This window comes from Corythoichthys intestinalis, chromosome 4 (assembly GCF_030265065.1).
Source record: "Corythoichthys intestinalis isolate RoL2023-P3 chromosome 4, ASM3026506v1, whole genome shotgun sequence".
NCBI lineage: Eukaryota > Metazoa > Chordata > Actinopteri > Syngnathiformes > Syngnathidae > Corythoichthys > Corythoichthys intestinalis.
This window is the reverse complement of record NC_080398.1, coordinates 59,005,353-59,031,632: the sequence shown is the minus strand read 5'-3', so window position 1 is coordinate 59,031,632 and position 26,280 is coordinate 59,005,353. Positions and strand designations below refer to the sequence as shown.

At 40.0% G+C, this 26,280-nt stretch overlaps 1 protein-coding gene across 1 annotated transcript in view; it reads left to right on the top strand.

Moving 5' to 3' along the window:
* Nucleotides 1-26,280, top strand: part of LOC130914578 (glycerol-3-phosphate dehydrogenase 1-like protein) — a 69,156-nt gene that overhangs the window by 21,295 nt on the left and 21,581 nt on the right. Inside the window, exons 4-5 of the mRNA XM_057833899.1 lie at nucleotides 7,081-7,219; nucleotides 11,519-11,631. Coding sequence (XP_057689882.1) covers nucleotides 7,081-7,219; nucleotides 11,519-11,631 — 252 coding nt within the window. The remainder of the gene's footprint in view (nucleotides 1-7,080; nucleotides 7,220-11,518; nucleotides 11,632-26,280) is intronic.

Below are 26,280 nucleotides of genomic sequence, written 5' to 3'. Positions count from 1 at the left end.
TGTCCTATCATGTTTGTGCCAAATATAAACAAGACTGGTAAAATCCTGTACGAGCAATGCCCTTGAGTGCATTACTTTTTGAATGCCCCTCGTATATGGTGGAAGACACTCAGGTGACTTGAAGTTCCGCTCTGAGACCCCAATTTGGCTAACTTTCAAAATTGTCCGATATGCATGTGTGATACATCATTGGAAAGCTTGAAATCTCAATTTTCTGGGGGCAGAAAAATTAAGCACAGGAGGGAATTTAAGAAAAAAATAAATAAACAGCAAAACAATATCCGGAGGTGAGAGCACGCGGGAGCAGAATTAAAGACGCCATGACTTTAACGAGATATTATCGCGTACTTACCTTGTTTCGATCCAAAAACTCCATGTAGCATGTATCAAGTGTCAAGCCACAGCTGTGACTGGCCACAACTGGATTTTGGGGGGATTTTATGGGTGAAACATGGTAATATAACAAGGGTCGCGATGCAGAAATCGCAGACATCAAGGAGTGGTCGAGAATTTCTTTTTCATATATTTACCCTTTAAAATGTTTTTTTCAATTTTTCTTTGTTTGAATTGATTATTTATCACCAACATATCAGAGTAAATGGGACAGTAACAAAAAAAAAAAAATACAATTAAGCGATAGTTATGAGGTACAGTAGATATCTGTGACTTTTACAGACACCATTTTTTTCAGCGAATGATTTTTAAAGTTTTTTTAACAAAATATTAGACATCAATTAATGACTTTAAGCTAAAAATGATTAATTAATTAATGAAAAATAAATATAATTAATTACCTTCGTTTTATGGCTGAGTTGAAACAAAAAGCGGTTGCGCGACGTCTGTAAACGGGGGTTCCCAGGGTAAAACAGACAAATTAAAAATAGTTCGGGGGCTTAATGCGACTTGAATGTGCTATGGCAGCATACAGACATATTGTTCTATCAAATACAACAGTTCTTTTGGCTTAAAATACAGCAGTTTCTTTTAAAGAGGAGTGCAAGAGCAGAATCTGTTTTTTCAGTCCTGTCTGTGTTTTCTGCCATATGCAAATGCGTAGTACTAGTACAGGCACTTGTGGTACAAGTACATGCGGTTGGAGTACAAGTATATGTAAGTACACGGAAGTACACATATTTTTGGCTTAAGCACACGTGACCCATTATAAGGAGTAGGGGGGAAATTCTAACAGCCGTGTACTGAGTTTTACTAGTTTCGGTGAGAAGGTGAATAGTTTTTTGTTGTTGTTCGTGAACTACATTTCCACACAAACTCACATCGAGGTACCATTAACATAGGAAGGAGAGATATGGCAGTCATTTTTCAAGTGTCCCAGAGCTCGCAAAACTTAAAAAAAAAAAAGTGCATTTATGAAAGTTTCATCAGTCATGATTGCGTATATCCGTCTGCCAAAACAGCCTGATAGCACAGATATAAGTACGCCTGCCCCTCGTTGTTGATGTTAGCGCGGCGCCGCTCTGAAAATAGAGCACGGCTCTATTTTGGGCCCCGCCTCTGGGAGCAAATTCATTCAAATTTGGCCTTCCGTCCAAGACGGCTGTCCACCGCTCAGTTTCGCCTTTACTTTATTTTGGTAACAATGATAAAAAAAAAAAAAACAATCACAAAATAAGAGCGGGCTGCCGCGACATGCGACATATCTCACTATCTCCCCGTTCTCCCCAATTCCTCGTACTCGCTTCTCCCTGCGTCACAGCTCCCCAGTCCGATCCTCTCTTAAGGGGGTCGCGCATAGTTATGGACATTACAATACACAATGAATAGGTTGCCGCTGAACCCTTCACACTCGGCTGCCGCAAGTTTGAAACAGCCTTAAAAAAAAAAAATCTCATTTGCAAGGCGTGGCGGCTTTTATTTTGGTGTGGCGGTGCGCCACAATCTCTAATGTGTAAGGGAAACCCTGATATTGCTCCTTTAAATATGCAAAGAGAGTCAGTATGATTGGTTAGTTGAGCAAAAGTAAAATGAACTATCAACTATTTAATGTGTACTGTACACAATGTGTTTTCCTGCTTTGATAGAAATTTAGCATTCTTTTTTTTTTTTTCAATTGGGCATCTTATTCAAAACACACATTGATGGTCGTATCCTACCTCGTCCTTTGTAGTAGGTGCCCTCACTATTTACATATTTATGATAAAAATGTCTGATGGAGAAGAAAAGGAGAACAATATGCTAGATAGTTGGTTGGCCTCATAGTTTACATGCAATTCGGTACTCAATAGTGTTCTAAGAGGTGTTTTGGGGAGGAATGAATAGACCTTGTGGGTGGATTTAGAAAGGTTATGTTTTACAGTGTACGGCTTTTTCACTGGTGAGTGGAAGAGAAAGAAACTAAATGAGCTCTATGCGAGAAAGCTGCAGCGATGTCCAAATGTTGCTCAGTTTTTTCATGTCTAAAAATATGGCGTCATTTTTACCTCATCTCACGCACCAGAGGATACATTATACACATGAAACAACATATTTTTAGGGACATTAATTAAGGATCAGCTCGTAAAACTTGAAAAAATTTGAGTGCACTATTTAGGATACAGGCATGAAAATCTCTCACCTTTCGGTGAAATTCGCCGTTTTGAGGCCAAAAAGGGCGACCTACATGAATTGCGTAGATCCGAGGAGAAATTCTTTTTGGGAGGGGGGGGGGGGGTCGGGAGGTTTTATTTAATTATTATTATTATTATTATCATCTTGTGATTAACTTAGTACGTAAACTGAGCACTTAAGAGCACAGTCAGCAAATCCTTCTAGATCAGTGGTCTCAAACCGGTCCTCAAAGGGCCGCAGGGGGTACTGGATTTCATTCCAACCAAACGAGACAAATACCTTTTCACCAATCTGGTTTCTTACAAGTGTAATCAGTTGATTGCAATCAGGTGCTGCTTATGTTAGTAGAAACCTCATTGGTTGAACTGTTTGTGCTGGATCTGCTGGAACAAAAACCAGGACCCACTGCGGCCCTTTGTGGAGTCGGTTTGAGACCGCTGTTCTAGATGCTTCGCTGACGAGAACCAATCATCGGCCCAAGCTGCGTTCCATTATTCCAAACGCGCGCACTCCTTACTGTACATGGAGTGCTCAGAGAGCCTTTCGTTGCATTGCAAAGCTGCGAAAACAAAAAGCAGGCCTTATCCACACCGGGGCAGACCCACTTGCCTGTATTTGCCAGCAGATTGAAGTTGGTGAGTAATGGTTTCAATCGTTTTCACATTTTGCGATATAAAAAAGTTACTGCCATTCGTTGCAGCTTGCGTTGAACACTGCCAGAGCTAGCTAAATCTCCAATGAAAAAAAATAGCTCCCGTTAAATTGGCGTCAAGCGTGTGTATTTAGCGGTAATACAAACGAAGAAACACACTGTTGAGTCAAATTAAGCGGCATGCTCTCGGATGGAGGGGGCGCCTCACATCGCTCCCGTCGTCCGCCGGAGACGCGTTATTTTTGGCTTGGATTTGAGCTGACGGCCGGTGTCGGCACAACACCGGCCCGACGAGTGGTGGGAATGAGTCCTGCTTCTTAAAGCTTTTCAGAAATACAGGGATCCCTCGTTTTTTGCGGTTAATGGGGACCAGAACCCGCCGCAATAAGTGAAAACCGCGAAGTAGCGCCCCCCCCCCCCCCATTTTTTTTTGTGCGTGTTCAATGCATTTATTCAGATTGGAAAAAAGAAACATATATATATAAGACATGTTTTTTCACTTTTTTCACCAAAGTATCATTTATGAATGGTTTTCAAGCACTTCAAAATGTAAGAATTATGATAAGTTTTAAACATGTTACTGCCCCACCGAATTATTTTTAAACAAGAATAAAGTAGTAAGAAAATGCTTGGCTTTATTAAATGCTTCATAGTGAGTCTACTCAAACCCTCTCAGGCTTTGGTAAACGGTGATTGACACATGTGCAAAGTTTTTCTTTTTATATATATTTTTTTGTTTGAAGCAACTTCTTTGATTGAATAATAAAGACACAAATGTCCTAGCCAAAATGTGGCCCAAATGCAAAACAACATTACTTCAATGGAAAAATTTGTTTCAAACAAGAAAAATAGTTTTCAAATGTTTTTTTTGTCTCAAATTTATTTTTACAATCAAAAACATTTTTTTTTAATTGAAGTGACTTTTTGGGGATTAAAAGTATATACTGTATTTTGATTGAAGCAACTTTGTTTTTGATAGAAGTAACTTTGTTTTTTGATTGAATAATACAAACACAAATCGTTATTGAGAAAGAAAGAAATTAAGAAAGCTTTAAAACTAAAAGCCACCGGGGAGTCTGTTTTTTAAAATATTTATATTTCATTACATAGACATGCGTCGTCGGGAAGGGAGATTAAGGGATGAAAAAATGAGTTAGATGAGGCTGCTAAAGGCAGTGGATACCTCATCAGCTGGGGGAATAGCAGACCTGGTAAGAACAAGTTTGCAAGGATAGTCGGGTATTAAATACAATTATAAACACAATTACAATGTTTTTCTATAAGATTTTTATGTCATTGCTTTATTAATCATTAGGTGCTAGAGTTGTTAAGTATGGATAATAATGAAATAATAGTTTTAAGAACACCCGCCCCTCCACCGGTCTCTGCACGGCCCTGCTGAAACACAGTGTGGGTCGACAGAGCTCAATATTTTGTTGGGGTGTACAGTGTACTGGAACATATTTCCTCCACACCCTTCTCACCTTTTTAACCCCTGACCCATTTTCATGCCTGAGGATAGCTTGAGTGTGTGTGTGTCTTGGCTTTTGTGTTGTTTCGGATTTAGCATATACAGTGCCTTGCAAAAGTATTCGGCCCCCTTGAACCTTGCAACCTTTCGCCACATTTCAGGCTTCAAACATAAAGATATAAAATTTTAATTTTTTGTCAAGAATCAACAACAAGTGGGACACAATCGTGAAGTGGAACAAAATTTATTGGAAAATTTAAACTTTTTTAACAAATAAAAAACTGAAAAGTGGGGCGTGCAATATTATTCGGCCCCCTTGCGTTAATACTTTGTAGCGCCACCTTTTGCTCCAATTACAGCTGCAAGTCGCTTGGGGTATGTTTCTATCAGTTTTGCACATTGAGAGACTGACATTCTTGCCCATTCTTCCTTGCAAAACAGCTCGAGCTCAGTGAGGTTGGATGGAGAGTGTTTTTGAACAGCAGTCTTCAGCTCTTTCCACAGATTCTCGATTGGATTCAGGTCTGGACTTTGACTTGGCCATTCTAACACCTGGATACGTTTATTTTTGAACCATTCCATTGTAGATTTGGCTTTATGTTTTGGATCATTGTCCTGTTGGAAATTAAATCTCCGTCCCAGTCTCAGGTCTTGTGCAGATACCAACAGGTTTTCTTCCAGAATGTTCCTGTATTTGGCTGCATCCATCTTCCCGTCAATTTTAACAATCTTCCCTGTCCCTGCTGAAGAAAAGCAGGCCCAAACCATGATGCTGCCACCACCATGTTTGACAGTGGGGATGGTGTGTTCAGGGTGATGAGCTGTGTTGCTTTTACGCCAAACATATCGTTTTGCATTGTGGCCAAAAAGTTCAATTTTGGTTTCATCTGACCAGAGCACCTTCTTCCACATGTTTGGTGTGTCTCCCAGGTGGCTTGTGGCAAACTTTAAACGAGACTTTTTATGGATATCTTTGAGAAATGGCTTTCTTCTTGCCACTCTTCCATAAAGGCCAGATTTGTGCAGTGAACGATTGATTGTTGTCCTATGGACAGACTCTCCCACCTCAGCTGTAGATCTCTGCAGTTCATCCAGAGTGATCATGGGCCTCTTGGCTGCATCTCTGATCAGTTTTCTCCTTGTTTGAGAAGAAAGTTTGGAAGGACGGCCGGGTCTTGGTAGATTTGCAGTGGTCTGATGCTCCTTCCATTTCAATATGATGGCTTGCACAGTGCTCCTTGAGATGTTTAAAGCTTGGGAAATCTTTTTGTATCCAAATCCGGCTTTAAACTTCTCCACAACAGTATCTCGGACTTGCCTGGTGTGTTCCTTGGTTTTCATAATGCTCTCTGCACTTTAAACAGAACCCTGAGACTATCACAGAGCAGGTGCATTTATACGGAGACTTGATTACACACAGGTGGATTCTATTTATCATCATCGGTCATTTAGGACAGCATTGGATCATTCAGAGATCCTCACTGAACTTCTGGAGTGAGTTTGCTGCACTGAAAGTAAAGGGGCCGAATAATATTGCACGCCCCACTTTTCAGTTTTTTATTTGTTAAAAAAGTTTAAATTATCCAATAAATGTTGTTCCACTTCACGATTGTGTCCCACTTGTTGTTGATTCTTGACAAAAAAATTAAATTTCATATCTTTATGTTTGAAGCCTGAAATGTGGCGAAAGGTTGCAAGATTCAAGGGGGCCGAATACTTTTGCAAGGCACTGTATCATTTTTCTAAATATTAATACAAGAGTGCTGTCGTGGCTCTCCTGGATTTTTGAAATGGTAAGGCCTGATGTTTTTTGAGTCGGGCAGCAGCATTCACCCTAAAATTCAAAAGAAATGATGAAACACTGGACATTTAATTCATTCCATAATATCTAATTTAGGTTATGAACAGCCATTCATCAGATTGTATTGTTTCAAACACGCAAATGAATCGACTGCACCCCCCCAAAAAAAAAAAATCATTACTTTCCAACGTGACAGGCTGCCTACATTATGATCGATAATTTTTTGTTTGAGCTGTTATCTACATTTTCACTGAAGCACTGATAACTGAGATGAAAGCCAAAGCAACACTTAGCCAAACAAGGTGTGTTTGCGCGAATGTGTGTCAGTTTGCAAGCTTGGGAAAATAAACGCAGGAAGTAATGAATTAAAATAATAATAATAGACTAGAAAATGTGGGAAAAGTCAGTCATTTAGGGGAGACAGATTTATAGTGTGTCAGCATTTGTAATAGGTGCTGTGTAACATTAGCACACAACATCACTTGGGCTCACATAGCACCCACTGTACAAGTTTTTTTTTGTTTTTTTTCTTTCAAAAAGAAAAAATACATTAACATATGATACGGCACTACCTCTGTACTCTTCTCTCAGGGGATAGATGAAGGTCCTGAGGGCCTCAAGCTGATCTCTGACATCATTCGAGAGAAGATGGGCATTGATGTTAGCGTTCTTATGGGTGCAAACATTGCCAATGAAGTGGCAGCTGAGAAGTTCTGTGAAACCACCATTGGTAAGTAAAACAAATGTGATCTATATTGGAAATGAAAAAGCATTTCATAATCTCCTGTTATTCATAGAAGGAAAGTGATCTGAACAGATCAAGCTAAAATCTACTCCAAAGAAAATTCAACTACAGTATTGCAGCAAGGTCTGAAAATCGATAGGACAAGAAAATGCTCTGAAAAAAACTGAAACCGCAAATGGTTAACATGCTAGTCATTTTCAGTCGGAACTTGAAGTAAACACTCCTGTGGCGGGTGATCATGTCACAGCAGCAATTAACAGTAAGTTGTCTGATATTCGGTGCTCTGTTTGAAATGCACTGTTAGCCACACATCGACAGTAGTCATAATTCATAGAAACCTAGCCCTCCGCAGGGCTAACGTTACGTTAGCAAGGTACAGTAACTTTAATCTTATTAGCGCTACGTTAACTTAAATTGACCTTGTCCCGAGTATCACTCCTCCTCTTGGAGTAAACATGGTGCCTTCGGTGGAGCGGGGGCTAGTAGGGCGGGTTGCGCAGGGGCTAGGCGGGTGGGGTTGCGTGGTGGCGCCCGGCCCGGGTTCCGGGGGCAGTCATCGGTCGCAGGGTCCTGCCAGGGTTGCGGAAACGTCGCCGGGGCTGCGGGTAGCCGGGGCCGGTCGGAGGTAGTGTTATGCAAACGTTGTCTTATAGTGAATATACAGTGGGGCAAATAAGTATTTAGTCAGCCACCAATTGTGCAAGTTCTCCTACTTGACAAGATTAGAGAGGCCTGTAATTGTCAACATGGGCAAACCTTAACCATGAGAGACAGAATGTGGAAAAAAAACAGAAAATCACATTGTTTGATTTTTAAAGAATTTATTTCCAAATTATAGTGGAAAATCAGTATTTGGCCACCTACAAACAAAAAAGATTTCTGGCTGTTAAAGAGGTCTAACTCCTTCTAACGAGATCTAACGAGATCTAACGAGGCTCCACTGGTTACCTGTATTAATGTCACCTGTTTTAACTCATTATCGGTATAAAAGACACCTGTCCACAACTTCAGTCAGTCACACTCCAAACTCCACTATGGCCAAGACCAAAGAGCTGTCGAAGGACACCAGAGACAAAATTGTAGACCTGCACCAGGCTTGGAAGACTGAATCTGCAGTAGGTAAAACACTTGGTGCAAAGAAATCAACTGTAGGAGCAATTATTAGAAAATGGAAGACATACAAGACCACTGATAATCTGCCTCGATCTGGGGCTCCATGCAAGATCTCACCCCGTGGCGTCAAAATGATAGCAAGAGCGGTGAGCAAAAATCCCAGAACAACACGGGGGGACCTAGTGAATGACCTACAGAGAGCTGTGACCACAGTAACAACGGTTACTATCAGTAACACAATACGCCGCCAGGGACTCAAATCCTGCACTGCCAGACATGTCCACCTGCTGAAGCCAGTACACGTCCAGGCCCGTCTGCGGCTCGCTAGAGAGCATTTGGATGATCCAGAAGAGGACTGGGACAATGTGTTATGGTCAGATGGAACCAAAATAGAACTGTTTGGAACACATGTTCTCGTGTTTGGAGGAGAAAGAATACTGAATTGCATCCGAAGAACAACCTACCCACTGTGAAGCATGTGGGTGGAAACATCATGCTTTGGGGCTGTTTTTGTGCAAAGGGACCAGGACGACTGATGTGTAAAGGAAAGAATGAATGGGGCCATGTATCGAGAGATTTTGAGTGAAAATCTCCTTCCATCAACAAGGGCATTGAAGATGAGACCTGGCTGGGTCTTTCAGCATGACAATGATCCCAAATACACAGCCAGGGCAACAAAGGAGTGGCTTCGTAAGAAGCATTTCAAGGTCCTGGAGTGGTTTTGCCAGTCTCCAGATCTCAACTCCATAGAAAATCTGTGGAGGGAGTTGAAAGTCCGTGTTGCCCAAAGACAGCCCCAAAACATCTAGAGGAGATCTGCATGGAGGAATGGGCCAAAATACCAGGACAGTGTGTGAAAAGTTTGTGAAGAGTTACAGAAAACGTTTGGCCTCTGTTATTGCCAACAAAGGGTACATAACATAGTATTGAGATGAACTTTTTGTATTGACCAAATACTTATTTTCCAATGTGATTTTCTGTTTTTTTTTTCACATTCTGTCTCTCATGGTTGAGATTTACCCATGTTGACAGTTACAGGCCTCTCTAATATTTTCAAGTGGGAGAACTTGCACAATTAGTGGTTGACTAAATACTTATTTGCCCCACTGTATGAAACAGTGTTTGCCTTGGTCTCCAGCTTGAAATGCTCCCACACTTTTGACATTTTCAGCTTTTTCTTGGTGCCTTTCTCTTCGCTTTCGTCAGCTTCTTCGTCGTTACCTCTATATTCACGCGTGGTTGAAATCAAATATATCCGCCGCCTCTCTCTTCCTCCTGTATGCACGTGACGCATTGTGCTGCATTAAAAGTAATCCGGGCAAAATGTCATGCTTAAAGCTGGCAAAATTAAACGATTCCTCGAAGCGGAGAAAATGCCTTGATCAAATTTTTAAAATCAAGTTACTCGAATTATTTGAGTAATCGTTTCAGCTCTAAATGATATGAACTCCATTTCAACTGGCAAAGCTGCCATTGAGGGATCATATTTCACTGCCATTGGCAGCGATGGACGTCCAATCAATTTTGACTGGGAGGGCTGACAGCAAATATCCAATCAGCTTTCGAACGATTGCTGCTAGCTCTCCCAGTCAAAATAGATTTTACGCTTATCGCCGTCAATGGCAGCCAATGAGTTAACAATTCCAAATATAGATCGATTTAAAAAAAAAAACATTAAAAACCTGATCTTTAAGACCCGATTCCGATCTTCTGAATATGATGTGATCAGGGATATCACCACTACTGTATGTAAACAGTTGGGTTAGAATGTAAGCTGCAGATTAGGTGACAGTAAACTGCTATCAGTAGCTAGCATATACAAATTCTTACTTTGTCCTTGATATTTAAGCAGAAGAACTTTACACCTTACGAGCAATGCACATGCTTTAAAGGGGCACCAGGAAGAATATCTGGACATTTCACCCTATTGTTCTTGCGCGGAAACATCTTGCAAGCTTTGCATGCGGCTTCGTGGTTAGCAATCCTGCACTGATTCAGCGGTCACTGGAGAACAATCATAAGATGAACATTTTTGGTACATCCCCACTAAATACTCATTTGAAGGAATTCAACCTCCTTGCCAGGCCGCCGGAACAGCGACAGCCGAACAAAGAAGGCGTTCCGCTGGCGCAGCTCCAGCAAGTCGGCCGGAAGGGACAAACCCCGCGCGTCCACTCCGGTGTTAACCCTTTGTATTGACTCCATTTTGAATGGTTTAAAGAAGGGTCACTGAAAACAGGTTGACAATTTATTCGTCGACATTGATCAAAAAACAAGGCAAAACAGACGACGGAGAGGCAATACTGCATCCAGGGTCAGCAAAACAACGGATACATCGAAATGTCCCCGAGAAGCAACAGTTGTTATCTAAATGTTCTGTCTTTTGAAAGCTCTCGCGGAGCGGGCAGTGGGCAGGAAGAAGGGTGTGAAGAAGGAAGAAGAAGGGTGTGTTTGGGATTATTGTTTTTCTGTGGATTGGACAGGAGGATTCAGGAGTTACTGTTGTCCGGGCAACGACGATGTGGATTCTGCCACCTCAGCGTCAAAGGGGGCTCTTGGAGTCTTGTCAGTTCTGTCATCAGTTGGATATTGGGCGTTCTCTGATGCTACTTGTTTTAGGACAGAACGCCCTGCTCTTTGTCCTGAAGTGCCCAGGAGAACTGATTGCGAGAGTTGGTCCGTCAATCGTGCTCATGCCGCACACGTTGGGCTTCTGTGATAAGATGGCGTTTTGTATCTTTTATGCCCTGTATTCTGCTTCTTTTCATTAAACGATGGAAGTGCTATTTATTTTATATTAGGTGTGTTAGAGTCATGCAAACAGTCCTACAGTAAATACGAGAAACAATACTATTCCCTGATTGAGTATATTAAGTGTGTTAGAGTAATGCAAACAGTTAGACGGTGCCTACGAGAAACGGTACCATCTCCTTCAACAGAAAGGAACAATTTATGTACATCTGCATCGACGCGGTGACGTATTCCTTACAACACTACCGTGATATTTCGAAATTCAAATCGCACCCAAACATATACTAGTAATCAGTAGAGATTGGATATAATCTTTGAAATTATTTCACTTGTTAGTTTTAATGGGATCATTTCCTTGTTAATTTGCATATTTTTCCAAGACGGTTGAATTTATGGTTTGTTTATGCTATATATCTACAGGCAGTAAAGTTCTGGAGAATGGCCTACTATTCAAGGAGCTCTTACAGACTCCAAACTTTCGGATCACAGTGGTGGATGATGCAGATACTGTGGAGCTGTGTGGAGCTCTGAAGGTAAACACAACATTGTTGCAGTGTTTGAGGTCCAGTTATACATAAGCCTGTTGCCATATGCGGTAAGTCAATAATTCCGATACGGTAAATTAAAACAAATTCCGTAATTTTCTCGTGCGTGTTAAAACTTTGCCCGTTGATTGCATATGAAACTCCGGTTTCTTTCACTGATGTTTATTGGTCATCAACATATCAAAAAAATCTCGCGGCACACCACAAACCAAAAATGTTCCAAAATTACTTTCTGTACAATATATTTAATTTTAAAATAATTTCTCAATATTTATACTTACTCAGTGTGAAACTGGAGCCTGTTTAGATGAACACAAAGCCGATATCCTAGCAGGAATCATTGTCAACAGCTCTCAGTCTCTCACTGTTATTATTTTTTTATTGCAGTTAGGCTTCAAAAGCTCAGAATTATCAGACAGGGAGACTTTAGCAATGTCTTTGACCGCATCAGGGCCAAGCATCTTGCTGACAATAGCTTTGCAGGCAGGTATTATTAAGGTCTCTGCCACAGTGTGGGACTTTTTTTATTTAGCAACACAGGGTTACTGGCTTTGAGGACTTTCTCATTTACCTGTGTAGTTTTCTCAAAAAAGTTGCCTGTTTCCCTGTGTTTTCACAAAGGCGAACAAAATAGTCCATCAAGTAGTTTTGAAGTGACACGTGTTTCGTTTGGAGATGTCGTTTAGGATAGGGTTGGGGAAATCTCTGGCATGAAGCCGATTCGATATGTATCTAGATACACAGGTTACGATTCGATTAAAAAACGATAGATTTTTAAGGCCGAGCGATTCGATAGTTTAAGAACAATTTGGTTCGATACAGAGTGACAATGATACTATAGTAAACATTTGTTGTGTGTGTTCGTACAGTATTTTAAACATATAAAAAGACCACATTTCTAATAGCAAAATTAAACAACAAAATTTCATACCAATGTATGTTTTATGTTTTATTTTTTTATGAGAAAAAAAAAACTTACTAAATGACCGTCATTTTTGTTGGATGGGATTGATAATAAAATAAAACTACAGTGACAGACAACATTAAAGTGCAGTAATTCCATTACTGTATTTCCTGGTGTTTTGAACACAAGAGGTAAGTAATTTAAGTGCAAACTTTCAACGTAAACATCTTACTAACAAAAAATATTAATTATATGCAGTAGCTCTAGAAAAAAAGACCTGCTAGTGTTATCATCATAAATAAATAATAAATTATCCTTTACCACTGGTATAATTGGGGGAATAAAAACATGGCATTTTAAACAGGCAGGCCAAAAATTATTACTTTAACCTTATACACAGCAAAGTCATTCACTTATGTATGGAGGTAAATTTTTGTCTATATTATTCAATCCCAAAAAAAGTTGCTTTAATCAAATAAAAAGTCGTAAAAATTGTTTTTTGATTAAAGCAACTTTTATTGCGATTGAATGATTTAGACACAAATGTCCTACCCCTAATATGGCTCAAACACAAAAAGGATCAAAGAAAACAGTTTGAATGAAAAATAAAGTGATCAAATGCGAGTTTCTGAGTCTCAAATATTTTTTCATATTCAAACCTTTTTTTCTACGATTGAATTTTTAATTTTTTTTTTTTGATAGAAGTGATTTTTCTTTTGATTTTTTTTTTTTGTTTGTTTGTTTGAAGCAACTTATTTTTTGATTGAATAATAAAGACACATATGTCCTAGCCAAAATGTGGTCCAAACGCAAAATTACATGACTTCAATCAAAAATATTGTTTCAATTAAAAAAAATTGACTTAAATAAAAAAAATTCAAAGAAAAATAGTTTTCAAATAATTTTTTTTGAGTTACAAATTTATTTTTGCATTCAAACACATTTTTTTTTTGTTTGAAGTGACTTTTTCTTCGATTGAAAATATATATTTTGATCGAAGCAACTTTTTTTTGATTGAATAATAAAGACACAAATCTGCCTCCATACTTCTGCCTGTGCTTCCACATTTTTTATTCCTCATCACTGTCCATCTTTTTTGAAGGGCAGATTATTCTTGAGGAAGATCAACTGATCCGCATGTTCATGTTTAAATAGTTTCGTGGAAACAATATGCCGCCCTTTCCACCATTGTAGTGGGTTATTTTTCAGGGTTAAAAACTCACGATCTCTGTACTGCTTCACACTAGCTCTGTCCCATACAGATCTGGCTGCCTTCATCACTTCAAAGTGCGACTCTTGTTTTCCTGGTGCGTTGAAAATCAATCGCTGCACGTCGCTGGCATTGATCCTCAGAATGTCCATTGTTTTACCATGTTGCTTCGTTGCCAATACTAGTTTCGTTTTGGGCTGTGAAGAAAACGCTACGGAGCGTGCGTTACAGTGGTTTTGTTAGCTCTCGCGTTGTCATGACACGCCCGTGACGATCGGGTACTGACGACGACTACTACCGAAATGCATGATGGGAAGTTGAGGCTACCGCAACTGTGAGTGGTGCTTGTCCATATTATATCATGCGTGTGGTCACACTCTAAGTGCGCTGTGTGGTGTTTGACACAAGCGCAGCATGTGAAGTAAAAGCAAAGTTATTATCATATTAAGCAATTCATTGTACTAGGCACTAGTAGCCGGTTCTTGTGCTCGCGATAGCCAAATTCTCTCTCTCTCGCAAAACTCTACTATCGGTTCTTTGAATATTTAATGGCTAATTACTGTTGAATGTTAACTTTACTATCGATACAGTTGTATCTCTCACCTGTAAAACTGGATATCCAGTCGTATCGGTTTATCGGTCTCAAGCTTAGTTTAGGATAGCTGCTCATGTCGCGTTCAAGAACTGCTCGGATTTCTACCCGTCAGCCATTTTGCTGTCCTCGACAATGTGTTGGAATAAAACACGGGGAGGATTGACGGTCGTCACATATGGGTAAAATGGAAAGGACAATTTCGTGTATATTGACTCTTGACGAGTCTAATCAAATGATGTACAGTAGACGTGCTGCGGTCCACATTGTCGCGGACAACAAGGTTGCTGATGGCTAGAAATCCGAGTAGTTATTGAATGCGACACGAGCAATACTCTGCTCATCTAGGCATGACTGCAACTTTATATCTAATCATTCCTTCCTACTGCAACTCGGCCCGTCGAATTAAAAAAAAAAAAACAGCGATATAGGATAATTTCTCGCGGCACACCTGACGATCTCTCACGGCACACTACTGTGCCGCGGCACACTGGTTGAAAAACACTGGTATAGAGCATTTGCAAACAATGCGAAAAAATAAAAAAAAGTACAACTGACACCACCAGCTTTTAAAAAATACAACGAGTGTACTTTTTTTCCCGAAAGTCAAATCTTAGAGGTAGGATTTATACTTCAGATTTAAAGAATGGATTCATGCATGAGGACGCCATTAAAAGGACAAACATTTTTAAATTAAAATTCCATAGTTTTTTTTAAATGGCATGTTTTAAGGTTCCAATTACTATGGGTAAAATATTTTTCTTCTATCAATCTTGGTTTTATTGGATTGTTAAAAAGTTGTTTTTGGTCACCCTGTTGTTGTTGTAGTTGTAGTAGCTTTATGCATCCACTAGATGAAGCTACGCTAAAGGGAATGTCATGTCATGATTAACCAATATTGATGCATATATAAGTCGCATCTGATTATTTGGTGCACTGTCAGCTTTTGAGAAAATGGAAGCCTCTTAGGTGCGCCTTATAGTGCGGAAAATAAGGTAAGTAGATTAGTCATTACAGGTAGTCCCCGGGTTACAACGTACTCGACTTACGTGATTTTGACTTTACGTTGCCGGTTAGCAAACGAGGAAATTGTGCTTTTTTAAAGCTTTTTACTTCCTTCACTTTTGACAGTTTGTAGAGCTGTAACACGCATATGGAGACTTATGTTCAAAACGACACACATTTTAACAATAAAACACTTGACAAAAAACAATTGGTGTTCAAACGTCCATCTCGTCTGATCAATATGTTAGGTACAGTGGGAGAACAAGTATTTGATACACTGCCGATTTTGCTGGTTTTCCCACTTGCAAGCCATGTAGAGATCTGTAATTTGTATCATAAGTTCTCTTCAACTGTCAGGGACGGAATCTAATACAAAAATCCAGAAAATCACATTGTATAATTTTTAAACAATACATTTGTATTTAACTGCATGAAATAAGTATTTGATACATTACCAACTAGTAAATATTTCGGCACTTAGTTCTTTTTTAAGAACCCCTCCTGTTCTCCACTCATTACCGGAGGTAACTGCACCTGTTTGAACTTGTTACCTGTATAAAAGACACCTGTTCACATGCTCAAACAAACAAACTCCAACCTCTCCACAATGGCCAAGACCAAAGAGCTGTGTAAAGACATCAGGGATAAAATAATAGACCTGCACAAGGCTGGGATGGGCTACAGGAAAATAAGCAAGCAGCTTGGTGAGAAGGTAACAAGTGTTGGGGTGATTATTAGAAAATGGAAGAAGTTCAAGTTGACGGTCAATCTGCCTCGTTCTGGGGCTCCATGCGAGATCTCACCTCATGGGGCATCACTGATCATGAGGAAAGTGAGGGATCAGCCCAGAACTACACGGCAGGACCTGGTCAATGACCTTAAGAAAGCTGGAACCACAGTCTCTAAGAAAACCATCAGAAACACATTACGCCGTCATGGATTAAAATCCTACAGCGCACGCAAGGTCACGCTGCTGAAGCCAGTGCATGTCCAGACATGTCTGAAGTTTGCCACTGACCATCTGGATGATCCAGAGGAGCAATGGGAGAAGGTCATATGGTCGGATGAGACCAAAATTGAACTTTTTGGTCTAAACTTGGCTCGTCGTGTTTGGAGGAAAGAGAAGGATGAGTACAACCCCAAGAACACCATCCCAACCGTGAAACATGGAGGAGGAAACATCATATTTTGGGGCTGCTTCTCTGCCAAGGGTACAGGACGACTGCACCGTATTGAGGGGAGGATGGATGGGGCTATGTATCGCCAGATCTTGGCTGACAACCTCCTTCCTTCAGTGAGAGCCCTGAAGATGAGTTGTGGCTGGGTCTTCCAGCATGACAACGAACCAAAGCACACAGCCAAGGCAACTAAAGAGTGGCTCTGTAAGAAGCATCTTAAGGTCCTGGAGTGGCCTAGCCAGTCACCAGATCTGAACCCGATAGAAAATCTATGGAGGTAGCTGAAAGTCCGTGTTGCCCGGCAGCAGCCCCGAAACCTGAAGGCTCTGGAAAAGATCTGCATGGAGGAGTGGGCCAAAATCCCTGCTGCAGTGTGTGCAAACCTTGTCAAGGACTACAGGAAACGTTTGGTATCTGTAATAGCAAACAAAGGTTTCTGTACCAAATATTAAGTTCGATATTTGTGATGTACAGGGGTGAAAGTGAGCCGGAACGCACCGGCTCGGCGTTCCGCCATGAAATACGATGGCGGAATGCCAATACGGCATACGGTGCTTTGATCCCGAAAATATGACGGCAACTGTCAAAACCCATTTAAAAAAAAAAACTGCCACGCTGCCACACACACATCACCAATTAGGCTCGAGCATATGACGTGGCACTCGCGAGGTTTCCGCCGCTATCGCCATTTTGGAAGCGGAAAACATAAACAGTGAGGCATTTCAACACAGGTCGCTCTTTAAAAATGGTTGGAAATTATTGTGCGGTAAAGAATTGCAACAACCGATCGAATAGAAAGGAGAATGTACAGCTCGACGGAACACCATTGAGTTTCTTCCGGATCCCTACTTGGAGAAAAGGCGAGGGAAAGGTCATATCTGAACTTACCAAACGTCGAAGAATGGCATGGGTGGCCTCGATCAGAAGGAAGGGCATAACGTTTGATTCTCCAGTTACACACAGAGTTTGCTCTATGCACTTCCACTCCAGTAAGTTAATTTAGTTTGTTTACGCAAATTTCGGTAACTTTATGCCCTAAGTCGGCCTGTTGTTAGCTATAGCTACAGCTAAACAACTAGCATGCATACATGTGCATTGTTTTCATAAGACATAATTCCTGTCGTTGCTAAATGAAAAAGCTGTAATATTTTGACGTGAGAGAGTGGCAAAGAATTTGTACACAGGCAACATTTTCTGCAACAAAAAATTTGTACATCCGTGGTCACAGACTAATGTAAACACACATTGCCTACCTTTGCTAGAAAGATGGTGTTGCCGTTTGCTATGGTCATAATGTGCAGATCCTGCACCCATCCGCAGCAAAACTGTTCGTAGCTTTGTAGCGATTTGTAGTTTCGGAATTGCTGATGAGTGTAGTAACTTACACCAAACACTAAATACAGCATGATGTCCATTTCGCGTAGTGGTGGAAGCTTGTCGACATCTTTATTCCATTTGTGTTCGGCTTGCTCGTAAGGGTCAACATTGTTCACATCCTTAAAATTGCTCACATATCTGTCCTTCGCCGTGGTAACAAGTTTGTCTCTGTATCGAACTGGCAAGTTTTCCTTACTTTTTTCCATCTTTGGCACTCGTAGTTGAATTGTATTTGCCGTTAAGTTTAAATGTCCCGTGATGCAGACGTGCTTCCGAAATGGCTGCGTTGTCGCAAATCTCGCATGATCCCGTGCTGCTGTGACGTAAACGCTCGAGCCTAATAAGAACAATCTACTAACGTTAGATTTACATCCACAAGTGTTAACAACAAGCCTAATAAAGAGCTTGTTTAACGTCGTCCGTTTTCACTGATTTTTATTATTCGTTTATTCTACATAGTTCTTCCCAACATCTGGATCTGACAAGTCGCGTTGCCTGTAGCCCTTTTCACACATATATCCAGGGAAATTCCCGTATCAGGTGACGCGGGATCTACTCTCGTCATTGCTCTCACATGAAAAGATGTCTCGAGAATGAAGCAGGTTAGACGCTTTCACGGACTTGTCCAATGTTGCCTACTGGCGCTCTCTGTGCGTGGAGGGCTGCTGGCGCAATTTTATAACCTGGACATTACGTCATTTTTGGTCAGCATTGGTTGTCACAATGTTGGTCAAATCGTGTCGTGTTTTGTTCAGGAGGGAGCGTTCCCGACATGTAACTGCAACCAATTTAAGGTCATCAAGAGGTAAGATCGGGGCTGAAAAATCCAGCCCGACCCGACCCGGGTCCGCGGGTATTGTAGCCCGACCCGGCCCAGCCCATTCAATTAACCGGATTTGCAGGCCCGAGCCCGAAAAAAAACACAAAATGTTCTGTTTTATTTGTAGGCCTGAGACCGGGAAAAAAAAAAATGTAATATTTTATTTGTGGGGCCGAGCCCGATAAAAACCTCAAAATTCTATGTATTATTTGTGAGGACTCAGGAGGAGAAGGAGAGGGAAGGGATGCGCCAGTCAGACATGGACAAAGCACTGCTTGCTGCTTGGAAAACGGACTGGTTGCATTTTGTGTGATCACATTTGGTGACAATGCCTATGCATAAACGCCTGTCTTTTGTAACGAATTCTCAGTTGGCAGAGAAAAAACACAACTTTTCTTAATGTTGAAATAGTCTACATATTTTTATGATCATTATAAATACATTTACACAACGAAATAACGCTGGAAAAATTGGCTAAATATAAATAAAGAGATGCGGTTTTGCCGTCTTGCAGAGGTGGATATTAAAAAGAGGGCGCATGGCACGCTCTGGCTCTGCAATGACCATACAGCGCCTTCTCTTTTTTTCCAAATTATTTATTTGATAACAAGTATTCCTTAGTTAACATTCATACATCGTTTTAGTATACATATATATATATATATATTTATTTTAAAAAGTTAGCGAGAACCCTGGCCCGAACCAAACGTATAATTCCGTTCTGTTTTCAGTTTAATTTAGCTATTTCCAGCTTGCCCTGTTTCCTGTTTAGTTTAGCCCTGCTTTCACGCACACCAGGAAAAACCAACGCAGGCGTGGTTAGAGCATGCAAAATCCACACTGGAAGGTTGGAGCCCGTGATTGAACACTTGTTGATCTCAGAACTGTGAGGGGAACGTGCAAACCACTGTGAAACCTGTTGTTTTATTGTGTGTTATATTTGTAACTGTGCCAAAAGCAGTTTTAGCATTTCGGTGGTTTTAGGAGGGTCCCCCACCCCATCCCACCCCCCCGTTCTGGCAAGAATTTCTATCCACTTTCACCCCTGCTGATGTATCAAATACTTATTTCATGCAATTAAATTTAAATTTATTATTTAAAAATCATACACCGTGAGTTTTTTTGTATTAGATTCCGTCCCTCATGGTTGAAGAGAACTTTTGATACAAATTACAGACCTCTACATGCTTTTCAAGTGGGAAAACCAGCAAAATCAGCAGTGTATCAAATACTTGTTCTCCCCACTGTATTTAGTAGATTAAATCAGCCTAAATTGCATAACAAAAGTCTGCTAGCTTAATTGCTACGAATCAGTGTTGTTTTCGTCAGCGATGACTATAACAAATATTTCGTCAACGAACAATTTTTTCATGACGATGACGTCACGACGACGCGCTGAAAATGTGTCTTGGGAGACTAAAACATAACGAGATGGATGCCGGTTGTCGTCTGACGACATGAGAACGAGATGAAAATTCACCATTGTTTGCGTCATAAATTCACAATGTGGGATATTTTCTTGTTGTATTAGTTAGCGCGCATTTTGCACTCTTTGGTCGTTTCCCTCATGTGACGTGCTGCGAGGGGCGGGGGGCTGTGCGGTGAGTAGGCCTGTGCCCATTCCAGGCTCCATTTGTGAAACATATGTGTCAGGTGCTGCTTGGTGAGTTTTGTTTTTTCTTGTCGTGGCTAGATATGCCATGTTGCTTTAGCCTTTAAAGGTCTGTGCTGAGTGATCATCGCACACTGAACTAACTTGCAGTGTGAGCATTAGCATTTTGCGCGGTCACTCGGTGTCTAAAAAATTAATTAGTTTAATTAATTGCAAATAATGTGCTGTTTTCTTGCTGAGTGTGTATTATCATCATTAAAATGGTGATCTCCTTGTAGACTCTACAGTTATGTGCCTGTATGTCGTGTTCATTCGAAATTGTTGGAAACCTTTTATTTATGTATTTATTTATTCATGGACTAAAACTTCTGAAGTTTATAGACGGAAACATTTTTGAGAATTTTCAACTAAAACTTGACGAAATTTGAGTTTTCGTTGACTAAAACTAGACTAAGACGAATACATTTTGAAATGACTAAAATATGACTAAGAATAATAAGTATTTTCGTCCAAAAGACGAAGACGAATATTAAAATGCCTGCCAAAATCAACACTGGTACGAATGCTAGCATATTTACAATTCTCATAGCAAATTGCTCATACATAACTCCACAAACTAGCTTTAAAGTTATTACAAATGCATACACAAACATATGTCAGCTGAAACAACTTACAGCCTTTTGTGGGCCAAACCACTGTCCTTTAACGTCGTTTACTCTTTGCGCCCTTATTACCCACACTGACAGTGTTATTAGATCTGGATTTTTTTCTCAAGTGAGTTCCGAAACCTTAATTTTAAAAGCTGTTCAGAAGTTGACCTGCTGGTGTGTTTTGAATAGTACCTCCTGCTGAACCTAAGTGCGCTTCAGTTTTAGGTCGCAAACTGATGGCTAAGCATTCTCCTTTGACTGGAAAAAAGCAGAATTCATTGTTCCATCAATCATTGCACGTCATCCAGGTCATGAAGTACAGTGGGGCAAATAAGTATTTAGTCAATCACCAATTGTGCAAGTTCTCCTACTTGAAAAGATTAGATAGGCCTGTAATTGTCAACATGGGTAAACCTCAACCATGAGAGACAGAATGTGGAAAAAAAAACAGAAAATCCCATTGTTTGATTTTTAAAGAATTTATTTCCAAATTAGAGTGGAAAATAAGTTTTTGGTCACCTACAAACAAGCAAGATTTCTGGCTGTCAAAGAGGTCTAACTTATTCTAACGAGGTCTAACGAGGCTCCACTCGTTACCTGTATTAATGGCACCTGTTTTAGCTCATTATCGGTACAAAAGACACCTTTCCACAACCTCAGTCAGTCACACTCGAAACTCCACTATGGCCAAAACCAAAGAGCTGTCGAAGGACATCAGAGACAAAATTGTAGACCTGCACCAGGCTGGGAAGACTGAATCTGCAATAGGTAAAACGCTTGGTGTAAAGAAATTAACTGTGGGAGCCATTATTAGAAAATGGAAGACATACAAGATCACTGATAATCTCCCTCGATCTGGGGCTCCATGCAAGATCTCACCCCGTGGCGTGAAAATGATAACAAGAACGGTGATTAAAAATCCCAGAACCACACTGAGGGACCTAGTGAATGACCTACAGAAAGCTGGCACCACAGTAACAAAGGCTACTATCAGTAACACAATGCGCTGCCTGTGACTCAAATCCTACACTGCCAGACGTGTCCCCCTGCTGAAGAAAGTACACGTCATGGCCCGTCTGTGGTTCGCTAGAGAGCATTTGGATGATCCAGAAGAGGACTGAGAGAATGTATTATGGTAAGATGAAACCAAAATACAACTTTTTGGTAGAAACACAGGTTCTCGTGTTTGGAGGAGAAAGAATACTGAATTGCATCCGAAGAACACCATACCCACTGTGAAGCATGGGGGTGGAAACATCATACTTTGGGGCTGTTTTTCTGCAAAGTGACCAGGATGACTGATCTGTGTAAAGGAAAGAATGAATGGGGCCATGTATCGTGAGATTTTGAGTGAAAATCTCGTTCCATCAGCAAGGGCATTGAAGATGAAACGTGGCTGGGTCTTTCAGCATGACAATGATCCCAAACACACAGCCAGGGCAACAAAGGAGTGGCTTCGTAAGAAGTATTTCAAGGTCCTGGAGTGGCCTAGCCTGTCTCCAGATCTCAACCCCATAGAAAATCTGTGGAGGGAGTTGAAAGTCAGTGTTGCCCAACGACAGCCCCAACACATCACTGCTCTAGAGGAGATCTGCATGGAGGAATATGCCAAAATACCAGCAACAGTGTGTGGAAAGCTTGTGAAGAGTTACAGAAAACGTTTGGCCTCCGTTATTGCCAACAAAGGGTACATAACATACACAAGTATGTATGTACATAAGTATTGAGAATTTGAGATGAGCTTTTGGTATTGACCAAATACTTATTTTCCACCATGATTTGCAAATAAATTCTTTAAAAATCAAACAATGTGAGTTTCTGTTTTTTTTCTCCATTCTGTCTCTCATGGTTGAGGTTTACCCATGTTGATAATTACAGGCCTCTAATATTTTCAAGTGGGAGAACTTGCACAATTAGTGGTTGACTAAATACTTATTTGCCCCACTGTATATAAGCTTCAATTTCTGAGACAGATTCTATTTAAGTGATTCCTTGATTGAATAGGTCTGGACTTAATTTGGCTTAGGTCTAGCCACTGAAAATGAACCACAGCTTTCCCTAAAATGTGATTTTCTACAGTTAATTCAGGATTTAGCTGTGGTGGCAATATACTTATCCTTAATAAATAAAATCACCATTTGTTGGATGAGCTTAAATATTAAAAGGGAGAAACTGCATAGAAATCTGAATTTGAGAAGCGGGCATATTCTTTTTCATGGCACTGTATATGCTGACTAATGGCTCTGAATCCGTGTGAAAGATGAAAAATGCGCCAACCGCCTTAGTGTTTCCCACTCTTTGTCCATCCATTATCTATATCTAAAATCTGGACCCTTTCCAATCTGACACTGGGCGATGCATTGCATCACCGCTTCCATTTAAAAATAATTCATTTACGCTTGCCAAAATGCTGGAAGACAAACCTATGAAGCATCATGCATACTTTTCAGCAGCAACCAGCTCCTACATATTACTGTGGAAAAGATTAAAGGATATCAGATCTCAGATTGAGTTCAACATCTTTACTAAGGGCAGTATCTGAGCAGGGTTTTCACATTGGAAAGACAGTTTCCAGCACATTCACACAGAAAAACCGGCCCAATTCAATAAAAAGGAGGCTAAATGACAACCTCTCGTTTCAGGCCACGTTTACACACTAACGATCTTACGCAATTACACAAAAGTGGCATTTTGACGTTATTTTAATTCTGCGTTTACACGAATTATGTGTGGGGAAAACTGTGCACACGGGAGTGCAGGACCTCCAATTTGCCGATGTACAGTGGTTTGAAAGAGTATCTCAACCTTTTGGAATTTCTTACATTTCTGCATAAAATGTCCATCAAATGTGATCTGATCTTTGTCAAAATCACACAGATAAAAATAGTGTCTGCTTTAACTAAAACCACCCAAACATTTATAGGTTTTCATATTTTAATGAGGATAGTATGCAAACAATGACAGAAGGGGGACAAATAAGTAAGTGAACCATCACATTTAAATTTTCTTGCCCCCCTTTGGCAGCAATAACTTCGACTAGACGCTTCCTGCAGCTGCAGATCAGTCTGGCACATCGATCAGGACTAATCTTGGCCCATTCTTCTCTACAAAACTGCTGTAGTTCAGTCAGATTCTAAGGATGTCTGACATGAATCACTGTCTTTAGGTCATGCCATGCATTGTCATACTATCCTCATTAAGATATGAAAACCTCTAAATGTTTGGGTGGTTTTAGTTAAAGCAGACAGATTTTTTTCATCTGTGTGATTTTGACAAACATCAGCTCACATTTGATGGTGATTTTATGCAGAAATGTGAGAAATTCCAAAAAGGTTCAGATACTTTTTCATACCATTGTACAACAATACTAAAAAAGGAAAAAAAATTTAAAAAAAGCTACAAAAAAATGATTTAATGTTGTCAATCAGAAATGACATGCAGTTCATAGCACCACCCGCTGAGAGGCGCTAAAATGCCACATATAATCTCTGAGTACATCACAATATTAAGCGATTTGCGATACAAGGCTCACAATAACGATTATCTCACGACATGACGATACAACAGTTATCGATACATGGGTCAGGAACTCATTCTACAATATCCAAAATACTGATTTTTGGTCTCTTCCTGTTGATTTTGGGGCATTTCTGGGTCATCTCCTGTGGACTTTGGGGCATTTACAGATCACTTCTGGTTGATTTTGGGTTACAGAAGAGGAAGTGACCTGAGAATGTCCCCGAACGAATAGGAAGTGGCTCAAAATGAACAGGAAGTGACCTGTAAATGCCCGGAAATTAACATGAAGTGACCCATAAATTCCCCTCAAACCAGGAAGATTTGCTGTGAATGTGCTGTTTTCGTGCCATTGACCAATCCATTTGACCAAAATGGATTGGACATCAAGTGCCGTCAGTGGCAGCTAGCGAGTCAACAGAGACACTTTTTTCCGATTTTGGTGGCAACATGTTGGTTCTGTTTTTTTTTTAAAGTGACATCTTTTTAAAACGATATATCGATTCTTGGTGGGAGCATATCAGTAACTTTGGGTGCTACAAAGTATCGCAATATATCATCTTTTTGATGTATTGTCACTAGGGCTGTCCCAAACGACAAATTTTCTCCCGATTAGTCAGCCGACTATTTTTACGAGTAGTCGACTAATCTAATAATTTTTGTTGTTGTTTAGCAATGATTTTTAGCAATGAAATTTTTGTTGTTGCTTATTCATTCACAAAACATTTTGGAACACTTAAATTCTGTATTAAAGTACAAATAAAATTGTAAATAACAATAATGAATCGCAAATAAACAATGAGGTCAAATGCTGATAGCATTAACTAGTGCAAAACAATGGAATGTGAACAGATTCAGAATACTCCTTTGTTTTCAAAAACTAGTAAAGGAACATTTTTGAGAACTTTCAGAATAAATGTCTGGATTTTATAAGCGGATTTTATAAGCAAATTTAAATTGCAATAGTTGAACATAAATTATATTAACATACACAATAAATACAAACTTGTTAATAATCTCTTAACTGTCCAGGAATGCAAAGAAAAAAAAACATTTGTCTTTCGATGACTCAACATTGTCTAAATTAATAAATTAAATATAACTGAAAAAATGTCATAACCTTAACAGACAACGTCATCAGCTAATCAAGCGTGCGTTTGAGGCAAAAAAACAAACAAACAAAAAAACGGACCGGCACATTCAGCAAGTGAAAAAGGGGGTAAATGTAAGCCTGGACATAAAGGAAAACAAACTAAAATACCTACAAACTGAACTTATTTTATAATAGTGCTGTCAAATTTATCGCATTAACGGGCGGTAATTAATTTAAAAAATTAATCACGTTAAAATATTTGATGCAATTAACGCATGCACGGAATGACCCCATCATGCGTTGCCTCAAACAGTTTACAATGACACCGTTTTAGCACATTGAGAGCGAAAAGGCAGAGAAATGCGAGTGGACACCGGCGTTCATTGGACCGTGCCTTTTATTGGCTTAAGCTTTGACAACTCTTTCACAACAAATATACAGTGCCTTGCAAAAGTATTCGGCCCCCTTGAACCTTGCAACCTTTCGCCACATTTCAGGCTTCAAACATAAAGATATAAAATTTTAATTTTTTGTCAAGAATCAACAACAAGTAGGACACAATCGTGAAGTGGAACAAAATTTATTGGATAATTTAAACTTTTTTAACAAATAAAAAACTGAAAAGTGGGGTGTGCAATATTATTCGGCCCCCTTGCGTTAATACTTTGTAGCGCCACCTT